The sequence below is a fragment of the Poecilia formosa genome, unplaced genomic scaffold, assembly GCF_000485575.1.
Source record: "Poecilia formosa unplaced genomic scaffold, Poecilia_formosa-5.1.2 Scaffold158, whole genome shotgun sequence".
NCBI lineage: Eukaryota > Metazoa > Chordata > Actinopteri > Cyprinodontiformes > Poeciliidae > Poecilia > Poecilia formosa.
The window spans coordinates 299,607-321,266 of NW_006800097.1; the positions used below are offsets into that span (position 1 = coordinate 299,607).

Genomic DNA, 21,660 nt, shown 5'->3' on the forward strand with positions numbered 1-21,660 from the left:
GGGGGGGGACATGTTCCCCGCGTCTCCCCCGCTTCCTGCGCCCATGAGTACGGGAATTCAACCTTAAGCTTCATGCTTTTCGTGTTCATAAAGTTGTTCAGTAATGCAGACTTGGAAATAAACACTTTGATTCCAACTTCTGCAACTCTTTGTATTTGTTTTGCAACAACTAACCTGACTCGCCATAGATTGGTTTTAATATCTTTGATAACACGAAAAGTAAAAATAGTTTCCCTCAAACCATCTGTAACAATTTATTACTTTGAGCAGCAGGTGGCAGATTTTCAATGCAGGGTCACTTTGGCACGTTCTTCTGTAGTTTATGTCAGACGCCACAAGATGGCAGTGTGACATAACCCTTAACAGTAAAACGCATTGACCCAATGCGGTCAGTAGATGGCAGCATGGATTACATTATTTAGCTTGATGCCACTTATAACACTGTTTACCTTGCATTGTCAGCAAACAAAATAAAACCTAACTTTCCTTGCAGGAACTTTCTTCATCACAAATTAGGGGTAGAGATAAAAATTGTCTAAGAAGTAGTCTAGCAAACAATTTAATTCTAAAATAAATTTTTCTCCCTTGTGAAGCGGAGCTTAGCGCTGACTTTTTATACTAATCGGAGCAGGTAGTTCTTTCAGATTCAGTCAAGCCAACAACATATTAGATTCACATTCTGTTATTTAAATCTTTTGTTTGATTAGTGCCAATGCAGACAAATATTTCAGTTAAATTTAAACCCCCAAAGCCTTCACCTTTATGTGCTGTATTTCTGAAAACCCAAACTAGAGACTTATTTAATTAAAAGGTGATCATAAAATCTAAAAGTTATATTGATTTTAGACTTGAGGTCATAAACTGCAGTCATGGATGTTTTCATGTGAAACTTAAGAAAATGTACATAAGCGTCACTGATTGATACGAAAATTGAAAGTGAATGAAATGTAACAGAAAGTAAATGAACTTTATGTTTCATTTTGCAGACTTTGCTGACTGACTGAAGTATTTTACACTTGAATCTACATTAATCCCTTTTTAACTCACATATAATTAACTGGTAAGTTTTCCTTCATAAATGTTCCTGGTTTTGTCAGATTATTATAACATCAAACATCAATGTGTTTCATCTTCAGCTTATTTGTTATTCAGGTGTTAAATGAAAATGTCATTTTGATTTAAAATATTTTTAAACATTAAAATCAGAAAATCTAGCAACACATTTGTATTCATAGAGACGACTTTGGCTGAAATTGCAGCTGCAAGTTTTTCAGGGAATGTTTCTACAGCTTTGCTCATCTATAGAGAAACTCTATAGATTCCTCATTATTCTTCATGAAACACTCGAGTTCAATCAGATTAGACGGAGATTGTAAACAACATTTTTCAAATCTTGCCAGGAATTTTTAATTAGATTTAGTTATGGACTTTTACTAGGCCACCATAACACAAAAATATACTTTGATTATAATTAAAGTTTTAATAAAGGTAAAATGACAAATGCATAATTTATTAGTTTTTAAATTTTTTTAATGAATAATTACACTCAATTTTTACTACAGCATGTTACCGAAAGTACCAGTAAATTTTTTATAACTTTTTTGTCCTACATTTGAAAACTCTGTGCTGTTTGTCTTCATCATTTTCACAAATTTCAGCGTCTCATCAAAGAAATTGTATTCACCCGTTTTTTTAATGTTTTTTTTTTTTTTTCAAAAGCGGTACATTTTTCATTATTTCAAAACCTAAAACTAGAAGTAAAATAGTGGTTCTTTAAAATTACATTTCCTATTGTAGAAATTAATCAAAAATGATAAGTTATCATTTTACAAAATACCATGTGGCTTTAGCAGCTTTAAATTAGTTTATTTTAGCTGGACTGAGGGCAAAAATGACTCTTTAGATTGTGAAGGCTGGGGACCCCGGATCTAAACCTTCATTAGAGGCTCTGGCTGAATGTTTGGGGCCGACGACCTGCTGGAAGGTGAAACTCCGCCTCATTTTGAAGCCTGTTATAGGTTTTATAGCAGTGCTGTTCTGCAATTTGCTCCATCAATCTTTTCTACAAGTCTGACCAGTCTCCCCATCCTCGCTAAGGAGATGCAGCCCCACAGCATAATGCTGCCACCACCATATTTCACTGAGGATGTGATTAAACTGAAGTGCAGTGTTGGTTTTCTGTCTGATGTTGTGTTTTACATGTTGTTCCAAAGTTTAAATTTTGTTCTCGTCTGACCAGATCCTTCTAGAACATGTTTACTGTGGCTCCTGCATGGGTTGTATATTATTCTTATATGCTCAGCTTTAAATCTCTTGTGGATTTCTTCAAAAACCGCTTATTGCTATTCCATGAAGGCCAGAATTGTGAAGTGTACAACTAATAGTTATTTGAACTGCAGGTTTTAATCTTGAGCTGTGGATCTCTGCAGCACTTAAAAAATTTACATGTTTTTTAAGGCATGCCAAACTGTTGCAATTTATTTTTAATATTACAAAAACTGAAAAAGAAAATTCATGTATCATTTTCTGCCACTTTTCAATATGTGCTACTTCATGTTAGATTATAAAAATAAAATCTCAATAAATTTATTAGAATTTTACATTTGTAATGTGAACATCTCAAGGAGTATTAATATTTTTTCAAACACATCTTAAATGCTAATCCTTAAAGGTAAGGTGGAAAATTCAAACTTATGTCTTGCAGGAACTATTAAACCATCTAGTTTTCTGTAAGTCTTTCATCAGAGGGTAAATACGCAGAGTGGGTTAGGAGGAGGGTAAAACAGACTTTCACAAAGTCTTGTGTGACTCTTATCTGACAACAGTTTAAGTTAATTCATTATGTTTGAGTCATCCTGATTATGTTTAGAACTGAAATAGTAAATGACACCATCACTTACAGCCTTCAGAGACATATGCTGCAAAACAGATTTACTTTTATAGGATTAGAAAGCATGTTAATCTTAATCCCATTTCTCGTCAGTGATCATCTTCTTGATTCTATCTGTGCCAGCACTCAGCTTTTACTGGTCAGCTTTGTGAAGCTCACAGATGGCGTCTAAATCCAAAATCACTCCTGTTTTTAATGAACCTAATATATATATATTAACTCTGGTCACTTTAAACCTATTTAACTCGGCCTCAGTAACCTTCAGAGAGAGAAAGTCTGTTCTTATTCAGATGGAAATTAAACAAGTCTCAGTTTCAGTTGCTTCTTTTCAGAGTTTAATGAAGCGTCCATTTTCAGCTCGTTGAGCATTTCTGTATAATCAGGCTGCAGTTATGTTTGAGTGAATGTTACCTACATGTGCAGCAGAAGTGTTATCTGCAAGTTTTGGAGACTTTTTTCATTTTGCTTTGACAACTCTGGTTAATTGGTTTCATTTAAAGGAATATCCCCAGTTGTTCCTTAAAAAAGGCATCATGTCACATTATATTTTGAATTATTGCAAACATCACACATAAATCACTGCAGCAATTACAAGCAAGTCTGATTTTTTGGAGATTTGTTTTCAAAATGAAAAACTAAAAGCTAAAAGCAATAAATATCATATCTAGGCAGCAATAGGTTTAAGTTGTGTAAAATATGGATTCAAGAGACAGTTTTCAGTTTTCAGACAGAATGATCCCAAAGAAACAACAGAACAAAGTGATGAATGGGAGATCTCAGATGCACAGTGTCCTTCTGTGTCCACACACTGCTGCCTGCATCAGCTATCAAAGGAACTGTTGTTGCTAAGGAAGACTTTCACAACATTAATGAAGGAAAGTGAAAGCACTGGAGCAGAGTTACACAAACACAACCACACCAATTCACTGAGAAAATGTTGGTTTTGCTGCAGTCAGTATAAACTAAGCAGCATTAGAAAGCCTATGATGGTGGATTCCTTACTGACTCAGTTTACTGTGGATGTGTAAACACATGACTCAGGACTGAGGTGTTGTGAAGGAGGGAACTTCCTTGTCAACCATTTCTGGACTGATTGGTCACCATGTGATCGGGTGATGATGAATCTGGACACTGAGGAAAAACACAGAGAGGGAGACAGAGCTGGGGGTGTAAGAAGGAGGTGGAGAGAGAAAGAGAAAAGAGAGAGAGAGAGCGGTACTGATGAGTCAGAAGAGGCAGATTCTGATGTAATCCTGCAGCTCCTCCCTTCATCAGTTCCTCTGCCTGCAGGGCTGCTTCTCAGTGTCCAACAAACTGCCAGTTTACTGTTGTACACGTTCTCCATAAAATACAGGAACTTTGTTGCAAACATTTATATTCAGCTGAACCAAACGCTTAGAGAATATTGCATTTATAATACTATTTTTAATAATTAAAAAAAAAATCTTAATTGTCAGAAAAACAAAATAAAAGTTACAAGTATAGAAAGTGATTTGTAAGTGCTTGGCATGTGAGATAAAACTTTTAATTAAGAATGTACAAAGTATAAATAAGCTCTTTCAGAATGTATTAACTTGTGAAATTTGATATACACATGCAATCCTTCCTAGAAAAACTGAAACATTTGAGATAATCAAAGTTTGACTTTCACTAATCTGTTCATGTTACATGTATATTCACTGTTATTTTCTCAGGAACAACTCACATCACTTTTAGTATTAATGCATAAAGTGCTTTCACTTTTAGGTATCCTCTGTTTCATTTTCAGAATGAGCTGTCTGGAAATAATAGAAAAACAGGCCTGAAGCCAACTCACTGTACTTTAGACAACCAACAAGGAGAAAACCAAAAAGGTTTTGTTTTGGTGAGACGGAATATAAAGAAAATTTATTTCTCCCAAATAATTAATGAAGTTCATTGTTACACAAAGGTTTTAATTTAGGCAGAGATGTGACATCGAGTCAAAATCTAGAATAGTTTTAAATTCTTCTTACCCCTGGGCTGAGTAGTTTATTGCAGTATTTTATTTTTCTGCCTGGAAGAATTTTTTTTTCCTATAAAAAAAAAAGATTTTTTTTATAGGAATATTGAAGATATCTCCAATATTGCTATAATGGAAATGTCCAACCATACTCCCAGATTAAATTACTTATTCCAAACTGGTACTTATTTTTATTTGATTTGTTATTGTTTTTTGAAGCGGTCTTTAAAAATGTCTTTGTCATTTGCCATTGTAAACAATTTTACAAATAAATAAAAATAATCTGAATGTAAATCTTCTAGGTCTATTAATTATTATTAATAAACAATATATTATTTAAGATTAGTTTTTATTTCAGAAAAAAAGGAATTCTCCATGCATTTCTGGAAAAAACAACTTCAGCAACAAAGATAACATCATTAAATTAGATGTACATTTTTTATGGACTATGTAATGATCTATAGGAGTCTAATTGGAATATACTCAGATACATGTTGTGTATTTTTAATGTGACACCGACTCAGCTGCCCTGAAGGTGAATCCTAACTAAATTTAATTCATTTTTCCCTTGCAGTGTTGCTCTTCTGGGCAAACGCATGCGCAGAAGAGGAGTGGTTCATGTTGCAAAATTGACTATGTTTGACAGCAGTATTTCTCTGGGATTGTTTTTTCTGACATTTTTACATGATCTAAAAATAAATTTGAAAATTGGAAGGATGGAATATTATATTTGGAGAGAACGAAACCTAAAAAATACGGAAATCACAAATAATTGTCCGTGTCACATGATCAAACCTGACTAATCAGAGCGAGCCAAGTCCAACGGAAAAGTACGTTCATTGTTTGGATGTTTTGCCAATTTTACCTTTTATATCTGATAAAGATACGATCAAAACGCCGTGGGAAATGGACGTAGCCTTGAAGCTCTGGGAGAACAGACGGAGTGTGGATACGTTTTATCGTGGTTTTGATGAAACGCCACGTGTTCAGGTTTGATGAAGTGTGCAGATCCGAATCGTTTCATCACATGACTCCCCTCCCCCACCCAGCCCGGGGAACGGGGGAAGAAGGCGGACATGTTTGAGGGGAAATGTGCTGGTTAAAAAGTATCCAAGTGGAAGACAAAGAAGATTATTGGAAGAAAGGTTTCGCTCTTTTTTGGGGATTTATCAGTCCACATCTGTTTTTGCTTTTATCCAGAGACTTTAAATAGACTTTTTGATTTTTTTTTCGTATATATAACTGTCACTTCAGGGAGTACTTAGTTTTATTTGTAACCCTGACAAAGTAACAATACTAATTGTCTATTACTGCATGAACTGTAAGGAATCTTTCTGTCGGTTATTTGAGTGACATTGTAGGGACTCTGTAACCTTGGTATGGGGGATGGGCCCGAATGGTTAGGTAACGTCCTGTGTGCCTTGAATTAGTTTTTATTTAATGAATCTAGGAAGATAAATATTTATTTTTTTCAGTGGTAATAACCTGGTTTTCTTAAGAGTTCAAAGTTATTTTCCCGTCCTGCTTTTTCCAGTCTTAGTATGGTTGGGCACAGTAAACCTGTATATAAATTTTAGGTTTTTTATTACTACCGACACATTACCACATATTTAATGGATGCAATGCATTAGTTTCGATTGGTTGTTTTTGGTTTGGGCTGGACTCAGTTTGAAAAATTGCTGTGTCATTCTGTGGGTTGTTGCTGCTATGACCTTGTCAGGGTAGTATTTTATTTCAATTTGATAATTTGAGTTATTTTACCCGAGGGATATATGATAACTATCTGAATCTGAATTGAAGAGCTAATTTGTCTTTAGTACTTAACTACTTCTAATGTATGTAAGCCACATGGAGGCCTTGTTTGATGGCATTTTTCAGTAAGCTCGTCTGATGCGTTTGCTTTTACTGAAGACAAACTATTATCGTGTTTATAACACTGTGGAGATGTTTTATGTATTCTTTTTCATAGTAAAGCGTCTATCTAGTTGGGATCATTATAACATACTTTGTGTTTCACTGCTCAAAGATGGCGCCCGCCTACATGTTCTAGAACAAACTGATGATTTCACGAGGGAGAGGTTCTCTTCGGGCGGTACTCGTGACTGCTTCGGTGAACCAATAGGAGTGTTGGTCTTCAGACTACAAGCCCGCGTTACGGCCCTTTTAACCAATCACCGTCGTCGTTGTGAACACGTTGACGTAATACAATATGTTAAAGGACAGGGAGGCCCTGTTGCTCTCGTTTTCCGTGAAAGATTGCGTTCGTGAGCCAGTCACAGACGACGCATCAGCAGGACAGGGCGGACTGGACCAATGGTGCTGGGTAATATCCTTGAAGGACAGGGGAAACATGCGAATAGGTTGGTCCTAAACGTTGCTTGCGGATCTCCGACAACCTGTGGGTGTGGTAATTTTAACAGACATCGTGAGTAGCGAATAAGGAGTCGGTGGGCGGAGAAACACAGAGGCGGTTTATCCAATGAGGTGAATGGTTGGTCTATAAAAGCCCGGGTGTAGTCCATCTCGTCGCCATTTCAACGAAGCGGTTCGGAAGGATTTCGTCGTGGCGGGCAGCGAAGAAAACTGACGAGCCGAGACGGATCCTGCTTTTGAGTGTTTCCCAAAACAGAATCCGGATCCATCCTGATGGATATGGCTGTTAACCCGCCCCTTGACAGGTATCTATCGGTAGAACTGGCTCTCGTCTTACCATGAAAAGGATTATTTTAACAGATTTTCCCCCCTTTTTTAAATATATGTGTACTGGCTCCCCGTGTGTATTGTTAAACGCTCAGGGGTGAGAGATGGACACTGGACAAAGCACCGGAATGAGTTAACTGACACTTTGAAACAATTATTTATAAATATAAAATATATACTGGAAAATATACAACTTCGCCGGCGCCATCTTCGGGTCTTTGCGGCCGTTGGCTGCTCTCTCCCGCATCTCAGCAGTTGGTGTTAGCATAGCTAGTAGCGTTAGCAGGTTCACGGACTAAACTCGTGTTTTATTTATACGTGCTCGGTCAAATACGGTTATAATAGAAGAGCGAAATGTGTAACCGAATGTAGGTTGTTCGACAGGAAGACCGCTGCGGAGTACGTGTTTTTTGTTTGTTTTTTTGTTAGACGCATTATATAAATATCGGCTGGTTATTCCGTGGTGAAACAGAGTTTCACTGCATATGCCATAACTGAAGCGCTGCTACATCCAAACAATCTGTAGGGCTTCGCCGGCTTGTTGTGGTAGCCATGTGGTCAGATTGTTGTGATGGACAGTGCTGGGTTGTGGGGTTCGACCTAAAAGATGCCAGATATGTAACTTATTCAAACTATTATTAAAACAAATAATTTAGATTGTTCATAGAAATAATTAAAATAAGCCCTGGCTATGTGTCCTGGGGTGGTTTGTGTTTCTGTCCGTTGCCAGGTTACAGAGCTCGGTGTCACTCAGATCACTAAGTGGCGCCATATTTAGTTTACTTAAACTGTCATTTTTTTCTGTAATGGTTTCATTTTTGTTTTAGTTCAGTTTTAAATGGCAAATTTTTAAATACATTTTTTCAGTAATTTTTTTCAGTAATGTTGCTCTTGTGTAAATGATTCATTCCTTTGCTTTTTTTTTAAATAAAGTACACTAACTGTCAAATGAGTTTCCAGATGTTTATTTGAGATTTTTATATTGCCTCAAATGGGTAACTGTATGTTTTTGATGGCCCTTTTCTAAAGGTTATCTCTGAAATTAACGAGCTGAAATTAAATGCCCTAATGTATCTTATGCCCTGGTTTTGCTTGGGGTGTAAACAAACTCCTTGTGAAGAAAAGCTTGATTATTGTGACTTCTATAAGATGGTATCAAGACATGTATGAGTCAGGTCAAATGTTTTCCAGAAGATGACCCCCAATTTGATGGAGTGTTGACTGCACAAGAAGCCACGTGCATTCAGGAGTAAAATGCAAAACGGTGTGATGCCGGTTACATTCATCAGAAAAGACAGGATGACATCTGAAAATATGGTTCATGCAAAAAGATCAAGGCTGAGATTAAAACAAAGTTCTTGACTTTGCTAATCTTTTCTTGCCTCTTTGTTTTGATAGTCGTCTCTTAAGAGAAATCGGCTTTTATTTTCAATTTTAATCTGCTAAATATATCAAATACTGCAAGTGATATCAAATTTCCTTGCATTTTCTGAGGCCTATTACCATATATTACTAAGTCATTCACTCTAAACAAATTAGGGCTTTGTTAATCGTTAGAAAAAAAGTTATCAGAAACCAAAACCAGGATGACGTTGCACATTTTTTTTAAATTTATTTATAAGTATCTGCTCTGGAAATAAAACATTACTAAACGGGACGATAAAAGAAATTCATGAAAGATTGGAAGTCTATTGTTGGCATGTATTGCCGTGAAATCTTATTGTGGAACACCAACTGCTGCAGCATGCTAATAACCCCGCCCACCCTGTTCTGAGGTTTTGTTTTTTTCCCCACACAGAAGTGAGTGGGTGGGTGGAGTTAGTCAGTGTTATTGACAGGGAAGTGGGTGCAGACTAGGAAGTGATGTTCTCATGGTGCCGGTTGGCTGATTTAACGCTTGTATACTCTGTCGGAATGATGGATGTCTTCTTCATGACATGGAGACTTGCTGTTCTGTAAAATTGTTGGCGCTATGGAGTGGTTAAAGGGGAGTAACCAGAGCTTTTACATAATAGCATGCAGTATAAGACTATAAGGGAAAATACTTTAATGTTGATCAATTAAAAAATTTTGTTTGATGTCTAAACATTGCAGAATTTGACTAAAGGTTGGTTTTAAGTTTCTATTTTTACTTCTCGTTTCTATTTTTTCTTAATTTCATCCTCCATAGAGTTCACCGGCTCTTGCTTCCTCTTTACAGCACTCATTCTGGGGTTGACCCTGGTTTTACTGGAGTGACAATGGATCAGAGCACTGGTACAGCTGGAAAACGCATCCGGAAGCCCTCACAGCTCTACGAAGGCTTTGAGAGTCCTGGGATGCCCCCCATCAGTCAGCTGACCCCTTTGGGACCGCCCCAGCCCACAGTGAAAGACCCCAGCAGGCAGGGCAGGATGACCAACCAACTCCAGTTCCTGCAGAAAGTCGTCCTCAAGTCCCTGTGGAGGCATCACTTTGCCTGGCCGTTTCATGAACCAGTGGATGCAATCAAGCTCGGCCTGCCTGTAAGTGCAACCGGGACCCTTATTTACAGTCAGTGTAGTTTAAGTAATTACTCCAAGAGTAGTTTCACTGGTGTAGAAATATTTATTTATAGCTTGAAAGGTGACCATTTTGATTAAAAGCATGTTTTTCATTCCCAGGATTATCATAAGATCATAAAGAATCCGATGGACATGGGCAGCATCAAGAAGAGATTAGAGAACAATTACTACCGCAGTGCCAGCGAGTGCATGCAGGACTTCAACACCATGTTTACAAACTGCTACATTTACAACAAGGTAAGAACGTCTGATGGGATGACTCGCATTTAAAAAATGGATCTGTAAGAATGTGTAGCAGAAGTCTGCACAGATTAAAAATGATTACTTGATTTTAATATTGTGAGCCAATTTTTCAAAACCTGACACCACACACGATGATTGAAAAGTCTTGGGTATAATAGGTCTGGTCGTACAGTGTGTGGTGTTGAGCCACATGAGCCGATTTTTACTCTCCAACATTTAGATGTCAGGTAGAAAATCTTGTGAAATTTCTTGAGATTAAATGTGAGTTCAGATTAAACAGATATGACTGACAAGGAAGAAGCGCTGTTGATATTTTGTGGTGAAGGTTTAACAGAAAAGAAACAATAGAGTCTTTTTGTCTTCTGTGTATTTTGGATTTCCCTCCATGTTTCTGTCACCTTGCTTTCTGATTGGCTACATGTCACATTCAACAGGTTGTTTGTTCGCATGGTAACAAGATCTGAATTTCTAAATTATACATACTAGCACAGATTCATTAACCTTGGACTAAAATGAGTCGAAACCTTTTCATCACTGTCTGGAGTGAACTCTTATAGTGCAAACATACAATTAATATTATGCATCATAGAAGTACTTTGCATAGTAAACCAAATATAAAATGAGACAAATGCAAAGAAATGAACACTATATGCCCATTTTCTCTATTATGAATATGTTTCAAACAGTGTCAACTGGCATTGTGTAGTTTTTATGGATCATTGAAGTATTTTTAATTGAATTAAGTTTTGTTTCCATCTTTTTTCCAGCCAACAGATGACATTGTGCTGATGGCCCAGTCTCTGGAGAAAGCCTTCCTGCAGAAAGTGGCCCAGATGCCCCAAGAGGAGATAGAACTGGCCCCTCCACCTCCACGCAGCAAATCTGCAAAATCATCCAAAAAAGCCAGAAACAATCCAGGTGAGGATGGAAACTGCAGTTAAAACATTCAGGCTTTATGAATCTGAGGGTCTGGATGAAGTTTAATAACTTCCTGTATCTTCCAGTTCCAGGTGGAGTGACGACAGCCCATCAAGTTCCAGCCGTCTCCCAGTCTGCGTATTCTCCTCCCACTCCAGAAACGCCTGACTCCATCCTGTCCACCCCCCCACAGACTATTTTATCCAAGAGCATTACCTTCCCCTCTGAGCACAGCATCCCCTCCATCACCAGCATGCCCCCCACACAGCCCACTGCAAAGGTAACGCTAGCTGCATCTTTAGCTCCGTTTCTATAAGAAATGTGCACAAATCTTGGTCTATATTCTGTTAATGTCTAAATAACACAATTTTGTAATTGCAGTGTTTCCATTAAGTAAAAAATTAAATTAAAATTGCACATAAGCTTGTTGACACGATAAGTCATTAAAAATCATGGTAGGAGATATTAACGTTTTATTCAGGTGTTAGTGATGGGCCCCTTATACTTGGGAGCGGCTACGTTTGCGATATTTTGCAGAAATTGTAGTTGCTGATTTTGCAGAAGAGCTACGGATTCAACACATTGGAACGGCACATCTTGTTATGAACTGTGCGAAGCTGTGAGAGCTCTGGAGGAACCAGCTGCACACTGTCCAAAAAAGACAAACCACCGTCTTCCTACCACTTCCTGTCATATTTTTCGTCCTTTTGCCTGCAGTGACCTCCAGCTGTTGATCATGTGACTCTTGTAATGTAAAAAAAAGTGTTTTGATGAGGTTGAGAAATATCATTCCCGTGCAAAAACATTCGTTTTTTTCGAAGTTGGAGTGTTTCCATTAAGCAAATTTCTTTACTTATTTACAATTTGCACATTTTTTGCGGTTCATGGAAACACAGCTACTGTGTGTTTACATCACAAAGCTCGGGGGCGGAGCTCTGACCCAAACTGTCGCCATCTTCTCTCCGCTACAGAAAAAAGGTGTGAAGAGGAAAGCGGACACGACCACTCCGACCACGATGGCCATGCCCATCATGAGCACCATGGGCGTCAGCGGGATCGGCCTGGGGATGGGCGGCGGCCTGGACTCGCCGCTGACCCTCACCTCTCTGGGCATGGAGCACAGCGGCGGTCTGGGCATGACCCCAGGCCTGGGTCTGGGCCAGGGCATGGTGATGAGCATGGAGATGGCTCATGGGGGAATGATGATGGGGAACAAAGGCACAGCGGCGAGCAGGAGAGGCGTGAGCGGCCGGCCCATCAAGCCTCCCAAGAAGGACTTACCGGACTCCATCCTGCCGACGCCGGTGCGCCGCAGCAAGCTGACGCCGCAGCTGCGCTACTGCAGCAACGTCCTGAAGGAGCTGCTGTCCAAGAAGCACGCCGCGTACGCCTGGCCGTTCTACAAGCCCGTCGACGCCATGTCGCTGGGTCTCCATGACTACCACGACATCATCAAGCAGCCCATGGACCTGAGCACCATCAAGGTACGGCGGTTCCCCCTACAGCCGACTGTGTTTCTATCAGACAGGAAGTGGATCTGAACCTGTTTGTTTCTGCAGAGGAAGATGGACAGCAGGGAGTACAGAGACTCCCAGCAGTTCTCCGCTGACGTCCGACTCATGTTCTCCAACTGCTACAAGTACAACCCTCCAGACCACGACGTGGTCGCCATGGCCAGAAAACTCCAGGTGACACCACTCAGTCTGTTTGCTTTAGATACGAGTAAAACAAAGTTCAAGATATAAGAGCAGTAAAAACAGTGACACGTTGAAAACAAAAGAAATTGTCTTGAAGATCTGATAAAAATCATATGAGATAAAATAAGAAAAACTATTAAATGAAGTAAAGGAATTACTAAACAGAAAGGCCTAATATGTTTCATGTAAATCACTGATTATTCCATATCTGACATATTGTGAGGGACATCGGCTGTAAAACAGATTAGATTTTTCTTCTACAGAAGAGAGCAGTTAGTCATTAGCAGACGTTGATAGAGATCAAAAAATCAATATTTATACAGTTACGCTTATTGAAACTTAATGAATTTATTAGTACAATATTTTACAATTTATGTAAGTGCATTTTTTTGTTACCAAATTATATACAAAACAAATTTGTAAAATGAGAAAGCAAATAAAAAACAAATAGTTTCAGAACAGCTACGATATAAGCTGTTCTGAAACAGCCCATCATGAGCACCATGGGCGTCAGCGGGATCTTTTCTGCATTTAAAATCCAAAAATCATTATGATGAAATAATAAGGCATTGAATAAGCAGATTTTTGTTTCTTTTAATGTGTATTTGAAATGCATCTCATAGTTTTATGAGTTGAATAACTAGTTTTCTCTTTATGCTAAGATGAGGCAGATAGGATGAGTTTATACTTCTTTCTGCTCTTATTCATACATTTTTTTAGTTGTTGCATAAACTTCATATTTATTGAGTAAATGAAATAAAAAAATGAAATGTAAATAAAATGAAACATCTGCTTTTGCCTCATAACTTCCCTCTAACATAGCTAAGCTGGCAGCTAAAAAAATCATTTTTTTTCTTATTAAAACATTGACTAATCGGTTTTTATTCCGTCTTCCAGGATGTGTTTGAGTTCTGCTTTGCTAAGATGCCCGACGAGCCTCCAGCACCTCCCACATCCTCGTCTTCCTCCACTTCCTGCTCGTCTTCCTCATCTGAGAGCGAGTTCAGCAGCGACAGCGAGGAGAGCGACAGCAGCCTGAGCTCCGACTCTGAGGAGGAGCGGGCCAACCGGCTGGCCGAGCTGCAGGAGCAGGTTGGTTCTGATCCAGCAGGTTCTGCACCGTCTATACAACCATAACAAAACCTATGATGGAGACGGATGGGGTTGTTGCCATACAAATGTTAAAATAAATTTGGTTCATTATGGATTTGATGCATTAGCTCCTTCCATCTACTTTACATTAATGTATTTATGTAATTTAGAGCGCGACACTAGCAGCATTTATTCCATTACTTTTAGTTCTGGCTGGAGATCGCTGCTTTTCTTGCTCTGATAAAACGGCAAGGCTGAGACCTTGACTCTGCTTCTGATTCTGGGATGTTTTTAAATGTTCATATCTTATGTTTAATGTGAATAAAGTTGTTTTTGGATGTCATGACGTCTTAAATTTGAGTAAAACCCTTTCACTGAGTAATTAAAATCTGTTCCTGGCCCTGACGTTAAATTATTTTGTTTTCCAGCTGAAGGCTGTACACGAGCAGCTCACCGCTCTCTCTCAGGGTCCCATTGTCAAACCCAAGAAGAAGAAGGAAAAGAAGGACAAGAAAAAGAAGAAGAAAGTAGAGAAACATCGGAGGATGGATGAGGAGATCGTCTCTGTGAAACCGCCCAAAACCCCCAAGATGTCCAAATCTTCAAAGACAACAAAGAGCAACAAAGGCATCAGCTGTCCTGTCATGCCAGTGAAGAAGACTCAGAGCAAGAAAACCAACAAGAGCAAGTGAGTACTGCCCCCTGGTGGACAGTTTAAACTGAATGCTGTATTGTTACAAACCTCCGTCTGTCCTTCTGCTCCATCAGATCCAAAAAGACCAACATGATGTTCAGCGTGTCCCAGCCGATGCACGACCCTCTGGTCAGCCATTTTGACTCTGATGAGGAGGAAGACACGGTTCCCATGTCGTACGACGAGAAGCGCCAGCTGAGCCTGGACATCAACAAGCTGCCGGGCGAGAAGCTGGGCCGCGTCGTTTACATCATCCAGTCCAGAGAGCCATCGCTGAGGGACACCAACCCTGAGGAGATCGAGATCGACTTCGAGACGCTGAAGCCGTCGACGCTCAGGGAGCTGGAGCGATACGTCATGACGTGTCTGAGGAAGAAACCTCGCAAGCCGTACGGTGAGCGGAAACACGGACAGTCTGACACACGGACATTTTGATCTAGCTGTGAATTCTTAGCCCTTGAATTTCTCACAACACATTTAAAGATAAAAGTTTTTGCATTTTAAATGCAAAATATATATTTTGTTACAGTTAAGTCTTAGTTACGATTCTGAATGTTTGTTCAGCAAAAGGCCTGTTTCAGAATTGGTGTACTCCAGCAGCAAATGATTAATCGATTACTAAATTGATTTTGGTTTCAGCCGTAATGTTTCTAATATTTCTCGTCTTTGTGCAGCGAGTAAAAAGAACAGTGCCGGAAAGACGCGGGAGGAGCTGGCGATGGAGAAGCAGATGGAGCTGGAGAGACGACTGATGGACGTCAGCGGTCAGCTCAACTCCGGGAAGAAACCGTCTAAGACCAAAAGTAAGTTGAACTTTATCGTTTTGTCTCTGGAAATAAGATTTCTGAAAATTCTGACTCCATGTCGCCTGATCTTACTTGAAACAGATCATTTCATTTATGAGATTCTTCTCTGTTAAACTTTGATATGTTTTTCCTCCAGATGATAAACCTGCGTCAGACGTTCACGCTCAGCCGTCTCGCCTCAGCGCCAGCAGCTCCTCCTCGGACTCCTCTTCTTCCTCCTCCTCTTCGTCATCCTCTGACACAAGCGAATCGGATTCCGGTTGAATCCGAGTCGCTCAGACTGTTTCCAAACCAAAAGGGTCCGGTGACGGCGCCCTGGTGTCCTCCTCCCCTCCAAGCGGGCTGATGGAGGACGGGTCAAGGCCGGCCCACCGGGTCCGGACAGAGATGGGCTCTCCCTGCGCTCGGCTCCGTCTGGCAGCCCTGAACATTTCCCGGCAGATGAATGTGAGCGGAGGAGAGCGACTGGAGCGACCTGCTGGCTCCGGGCGGAGCGACAGGAAGCTCCATCTCCTGCTGATGAAGATTGATGCATACGTTGGAGGGATTAGGGTGCTACAGCCAGAATATCTGCATTTTCTGGATTTTTTTTCCCTTCTTACCATGCTCCATGTCTTTATGCTGTATAGAGAACATGTACAGATGTATAAATATCTATTTTCTTTTATAAAGAAGCCTTTTATGGAGCTTATTTATTCCCTCATTCTGGGAAAAGATTAAACTGGCGTGAACAGAGCTGTGTGTTTAGATTTTTTTTTTTTTGAGTGATAAGAGGGGAGTTAGGTTTTTGTATGAATGTACGATGTGTGTGTTTGCATGTGTGTGTGTGAGAGATCTGGCACCACAAGTGCATCCTGGTGAAGTTCCTCATAGTTTAGAAGCAGACGCTGCGCTCGCTCTGCACGCAGAAGCACCTTGGTTCAGCAGAAAACAGCCTGCATGCAACAGAGGAGCTGACGGCCTCACTGCGTCTCCAGCCGGTCGCTGTACAGAAACTAAACGTGTCATAGTTTCAATATTTCTGTTCCCATGTCGACTGTTTGTTTTCTCCATGTATTACAAGTTCTCTGTAAACATGTTGCTTTTTTGTTCTTCGTGACCAATCTGCTAATAAATTGTGAGGACGTGTCTTGTCGACTCACCTGTGCCCAAATAACTTCTGGATCCTTTTCATTTCTTCACCTCAGTTACAGATTTAATCTGATCTCTTACAGGTTTGTTGTCAATAGAATCTAAAATCTGTTGTCTTGCAGTTGAATCTTGTTTACTTTGTGTGATAAAATCAGTTACTGGAATCAGGAGGTATTAATGTAAAGATGCATTGTTTATGTTGACAGTTCCACAAAGCATTTTCATTGCATCTTGGTTTTCTGTTTGGTTTCAGATTGAAATAGTGTCTAAGTTATTTAGAAGAAATACAGATATTATTGAAAGGGTTTAGTCTACTGAAATATGCACATTCAGAGTAATAAAGGTGTACATATTTTACAGAATCAAAACCTTGGAGTGTGGTTTTCCTTTATGGTCTGATTTTTTTTATTTGCTACTGTTTGGCTCCAGTTGTGACATTTAAAACTCTACATGTCAGTCTTGCTCTGAAGTTTGTCAGAAATCTTAATGCCTCTGCTTGTTCTGAACATTTGTACATAAATAAATGCATCATTTCACTGTTTGGATCATTATGTCTTATTTAACTACTTCAGGTTAAAATATTTCATTTTGTCTTGATTTGAAAATTTGCTACACCTGTATTTTTAATAAATACACTAAATTTTATAAACTGAAAATAACTTACGCAATTAGTTTGACGCCATCTAGTGGATAAAATACGAAATGTAATCAATTTTGGTTGTTTTGTCGTTACACTTAAAACTTCAATGTGTCCTGATTCACGTTGTTCGGTAGATTTTTGGATGTTTTTAGTCCTAAGAGCAAAGATTAACACAGACAGAAAATATTTTATTTTGAACAAACAAAAGGTAAATACAGAAAAAAATCAAATTATGCCAATTGACATGCAATTTTACATAATTTGCTCGAAAACGAGCAAGTAGAAGACATTAGATCTTATGATTTCCTGCCCCTCTCTTACATATTTCCCAATAAGAGTTTAAACAGTTTTTAAGATGCTTTATATTTGTACTTTGTTTAAGTTCGTCATTTAGAATCCATTCCATAAATCTACACAAACTGATACACAGAAAGTCTTTTTACTTCTTCTGATACATAGGTGTTTTTTTTTTAGATTTAATATGTAATAGTTTGAAACTTGTCTAATATTAAAATAGGACGTTTTGTTGGATTTTAAAGATATTGTACGGTTGAAATGTGAAATTTTCCAGAAAAAATAAAAGTTCACCGCTCCCTTGTGGTCACATAGAGGAATTGCAGCACTTTCAGATCAGGAGTCCAAAATGAATTTTTGGAGAGATAACTAGAAAAAAAATCAACCGAAACTGATCATGAGTTTAAACATTTCTAGAGCTGGTCACAGAAAATAATAATAATAATAATAATAATAATAATAATAATAATAATAATAATAATAATAATAATAATCAGTAAAGAAATAACAGAGGATAACAACAAATACTACATTATAGCGATCATTTTCTAGGGTTAGCGTAATCTCTGGTAACAAACAAATAAAAAAAAACATATCACTATATTTTAATTGGATGTATATGTCTTCATATACTTTCATCACTGTGAAAGTTAACTTTAGCGTGATTTTAAACCTTTAACTGTGTAAAGACGGCTGAGTTTTTGGTGTTTATTAAACATTCATAGATAATCTCTTGTTTTTCAATGTGTTAATCTCATCTGTTTGAATATTTTCAACATATATTTTTATTGTAGCATGGATTGGAATCCGGGGTTTTGGTCTTCCTGTTTGCTGCTTCAAAATAAAACACGGGGGTGACGTCGTTCAACGGTATTTCCTTTATTTAAAAACTAGCAAGCAAATATTTCGCATTAGATTTGTGTTTACACTCTATGCTGCGTCTTATCAGACGAAGATGGTTTAAGAAACTAATTCATATACGATTTTTGAAAAATTAGATTTAAATAAATCACTGGGCGTTGATTATCTGTGAAATATATTTTTATAACCGCAAGTGAAAACCTGATAGTTTACTTAGCTTCTGAAAGCTTACTGTGGCCTTATATAAATAAAGATGACAAAAATAGAAATAGGATAAAAGTCACAACCTCGGACGGGTATTTTTCGCCCACTGACGGACAAACGGAAAACTACAATAACACAGAAAACCGTCATGGCGGCGCCCATGAGGCTCATATCAAGGTTGACTCTGGTCACTGGTTAGTCTACATTTGGTCTACATTTGGTAACTCCGCTGCTACATTAAATACCCAGCCATATTCCGGGTTGTTTTATGTAATTCATTAAATAAAATGTTGTGTATAATTTAATATTTTAGCCTCTACTAAAGCCAAACATGAACTCCGAACTCGGTGAAAGTTTGGAGCACTAAAAACATTTTGTAGCGATTAAAAAACTTATTAGATGCCGTCTGTGAGTTCAGTTTAAATTCAATGTTATTTTACTGTACAAAATTTCCATCGCAGTCAGGAATGTTGACATTTAGAGATTTGAGCTATAAATAAAAAACTCATCTACTGTTGAAGTTGAAGTTGGAGATTTAAGCAATGATCGCTCGTTTTTTGCTCGAGTACAAATAACTCAATTGGTGACTCAATGAAAAGTCAAAGTAAAAAAATAACTTTCCTTTAAAAAAGTTGTTGAATGTGGATTTATACAGCGGAATATGATATGAATTGTTAAAGAGAGACGGAAATTGACTTAAATTGAACTTTTAGCCCAGTTTAATGTGTATCTGAAAAATAAAATATTAATTGAATATCTAAAAAATGAGTGGATTAAAAAACATGAAAGAATCTGATACAACAATCAGAAATAAAAATAAAAACAGCACAAGGTTATGTGAATACAACTGATGCACATTAAACAGCAGTAATCTCATTTTCTGTTTGGGTAGGATTCAAAGAAGGGAATTGTGCAGTTTAACCCTAAAAGTAGAAATGATGTGACACTCTGGGAGCAGAGTAACTAAATCAGCTCCTCTCTGAGGTTCCTCGTCTCTCTCAGGTTTACATCCATCTGTTCTCCTCTCTGACCTTCTGCCCCTCTGTTCCCAGGTGGAGGCAGCGGGATCGGCCGCGCCGTGTCTCAGCGCCTGGCCTCTGAAGGCGCCTCAGTGGTGGTCGCTGACATCAGCGAGGATTCAGCCAATGAGACGGTGGGACGCCTGCAGAGTGACCTCAAAGGTCAGAGTCACATGGCGGCTGCAGTGGACGTGTCGTCAAAGGAGAGCGTGAAGAAGCTGCTGACGAGAATCCAGGTGTGAGGATCAGATGGAGCTCTATGGAGCAAGATTAGTGGCAAAGTTTGAGGTTCTCTATATTATCAAGATAGTTTCTTCTGTTTTTAATTTTTTATTACAAATTTCAGTGTATAAACAAATTCCCATGCTAGACTTGAGGAAAAAAGAAAATAGTTTTCAGATATTTATTTAATTTGTTAAGAAAAATGCTAAACAAACCAACCTGGTCCTGGATGCAAAGGTAATTGCTCCCTTACTAAATTATTAAATAACTGTGAATAATCACATTCTGATTTTGAATTCAGTTCCTCAAGTCACACAGGCCTGATTTCTGTCACATGTTTAAAATCAATAAATCCCTCATATAGAGCCTATCTGACATCATGAAGTAAGTTTAAAGAATATTAACACATCATGACTCCATCTGAAGGAAATCAAGTAGAAATTAATAAAAAACTCAATTAAATCTATCATATTGGAAATATTTTAATGGAGAAAACATGGAGCAGATGTGATATTTGTAGGACAGGTATGAGTCTAAATAGTTAATTAAGTCAGATCTCTCAAAGAAAACCTGGTTATGGTGATGCTGCTTCATGATGCTGGTCGTTGGTTCCTGCAGGGAGTTTTGTGCATTTTCATCTCTTTTTTCATAAATAATCTGTCTTTCTTTCTGCAGACTCGGTACTTCCAGCCTCCCTCGGTGTGTGTGAACTCTGCAGGCATCACTCAGGACGACTTCCTGCTCAACATGGAGGAGGAGAAGTTCGACAGAGTCATCCAGGTCAACCTGAAGGTAACACGTCTGTCAGACTGCAAACTAAACAACAACAAAGATGGAACACATAAAAACAAGTTTGGATGGTTTTAACGATACAATAAAATAAGAATAAAGTAAAATTTCCACAGATGTTTACACATAATGAACAACATATCTGCATCATTTATTTCAATAGTTTAAAAATGTAGAGACTAAACTGCTACAAAAACCTAAATTAGTTTATAGTAGGTCATTGAATATGTATTGAATGATTGATTAAATGTTTTTCTGTCTTTTCCAGGGGTCGTTCTTGGTGACCCAGGCTGTGGCTCAGGCTCTGGTTGCCTGTGGATCTCCTAAAGGATCCATCATTACTCTGGGCAGCATCGTAGGAAAAGTCAGACTCCATCTTTTATTTTTAGTCTCATCTCTGTGGTTTTTTAAGCATCTAAATAAAAACATAAAAACTAGACCCAAGTCTGAGCTCTGATTTAAAATGTGATTTTCTGATGATGCAGGTGGGAAACCTGGGCCAGGCGAACTACGCTGCATCTAAAGCCGGAGTCGAAGGTTTGACCAGGACGGCTGCTAAGGAGCTGAGCAGGTCAGAGGATCTGCTGCTGCTGCAGGAACAACCAGAGATAAAAACACTGACATGTTTCATCTCCTCCAGGTTTGGGATTCGTTGTAACTGCGTGTTGCCTGGTTTCATAACCACTCCCATGACGGACGAAGTGCCAGAGAAGGTCCTAGTCAAGGTAAAGAAGCACAGACACTTACAGACGCTCTGAAACAGAAAACAAGAGTTTCAGCTGATATGACTGAATTACAATCCTATTAATACTTATTACACTTTATAAGCGTCTATTAGCGACTATCCAACAAAGTCGCTGAGCGGCTGAATAGGGGAGTGGTTGTTGACGCGCAAGCTGATCAAAACGTAAATCCAAGCTGCAGTTGCAACGATTT

The 21,660-nt window shown here is 38.6% G+C and overlaps 3 protein-coding genes across 5 annotated transcripts in view; all 3 read left to right on the top strand.

Annotated features, from left to right (window-relative positions):
- The window catches only part of LOC103146392 (H-2 class I histocompatibility antigen, Q9 alpha chain-like), a 285,415-nt gene that overhangs the window by 125,695 nt on the left and 138,060 nt on the right, over positions 1-21,660 (top strand). The window lies entirely within an intron of this gene.
- Positions 5,545-17,231, top strand: brd2a (bromodomain containing 2a). 3 transcript variants are annotated; one of them, XM_007564308.2, is made up of 12 exons: positions 5,545-7,549; positions 9,742-10,075; positions 10,214-10,351; positions 11,125-11,275; positions 11,362-11,555; positions 12,247-12,759; positions 12,835-12,963; positions 13,870-14,064; positions 14,493-14,752; positions 14,833-15,152; positions 15,433-15,561; positions 15,701-17,231. In XM_007564308.2, exons 1-12 carry the CDS (start codon positions 7,518-7,520, stop codon positions 15,826-15,828), a joined length of 2,523 nt encoding a protein of 840 aa, XP_007564370.1. In that variant the 5' UTR covers positions 5,545-7,517; the 3' UTR covers positions 15,829-17,231. The 3 variants fall into 3 exon arrangements, with proteins under 3 accessions (XP_007564370.1, XP_007564372.1, XP_007564371.1); XM_007564310.2 differs by having other exon boundaries at positions 5,547-9,678; positions 9,772-10,075; XM_007564309.2 differs by having other exon boundaries at positions 5,547-7,549; positions 9,772-10,075.
- hsd17b8 (hydroxysteroid (17-beta) dehydrogenase 8) overlaps positions 18,796-21,660 on the top strand; it is a 16,847-nt gene continuing 13,982 nt past the window's right edge. Inside the window, exons 1-6 of the mRNA XM_007564307.2 lie at positions 18,796-18,888; positions 19,747-19,949; positions 20,611-20,727; positions 20,993-21,088; positions 21,210-21,295; positions 21,365-21,449. Of these exons, the coding sequence (XP_007564369.1) occupies positions 18,843-18,888; positions 19,747-19,949; positions 20,611-20,727; positions 20,993-21,088; positions 21,210-21,295; positions 21,365-21,449 (633 nt within the window). The 5' untranslated portion in view covers positions 18,796-18,842. The remainder of the gene's footprint in view (positions 18,889-19,746; positions 19,950-20,610; positions 20,728-20,992; positions 21,089-21,209; positions 21,296-21,364; positions 21,450-21,660) is intronic.

What these genes read in the sequence shown, in the direction of transcription:
- brd2a (XM_007564308.2), top strand. Translation starts at nt 7,518, where the DNA reads ATGGATATGGCTGTTAACCCGCCCCTTGACAG. An exon ending in GTTAACCCGCCCCTTGACAG is followed by an intron (nt 7,550 to 9,741) that starts GTATCTATCGGT and finishes CATCCTCCATAG; the next exon opens with AGTTCACCGGCTCTTGCTTC. An exon ending in GAAACCTCGCAAGCCGTACG is followed by an intron (nt 15,153 to 15,432) that starts GTGAGCGGAAAC and finishes GTCTTTGTGCAG; the next exon opens with CGAGTAAAAAGAACAGTGCC.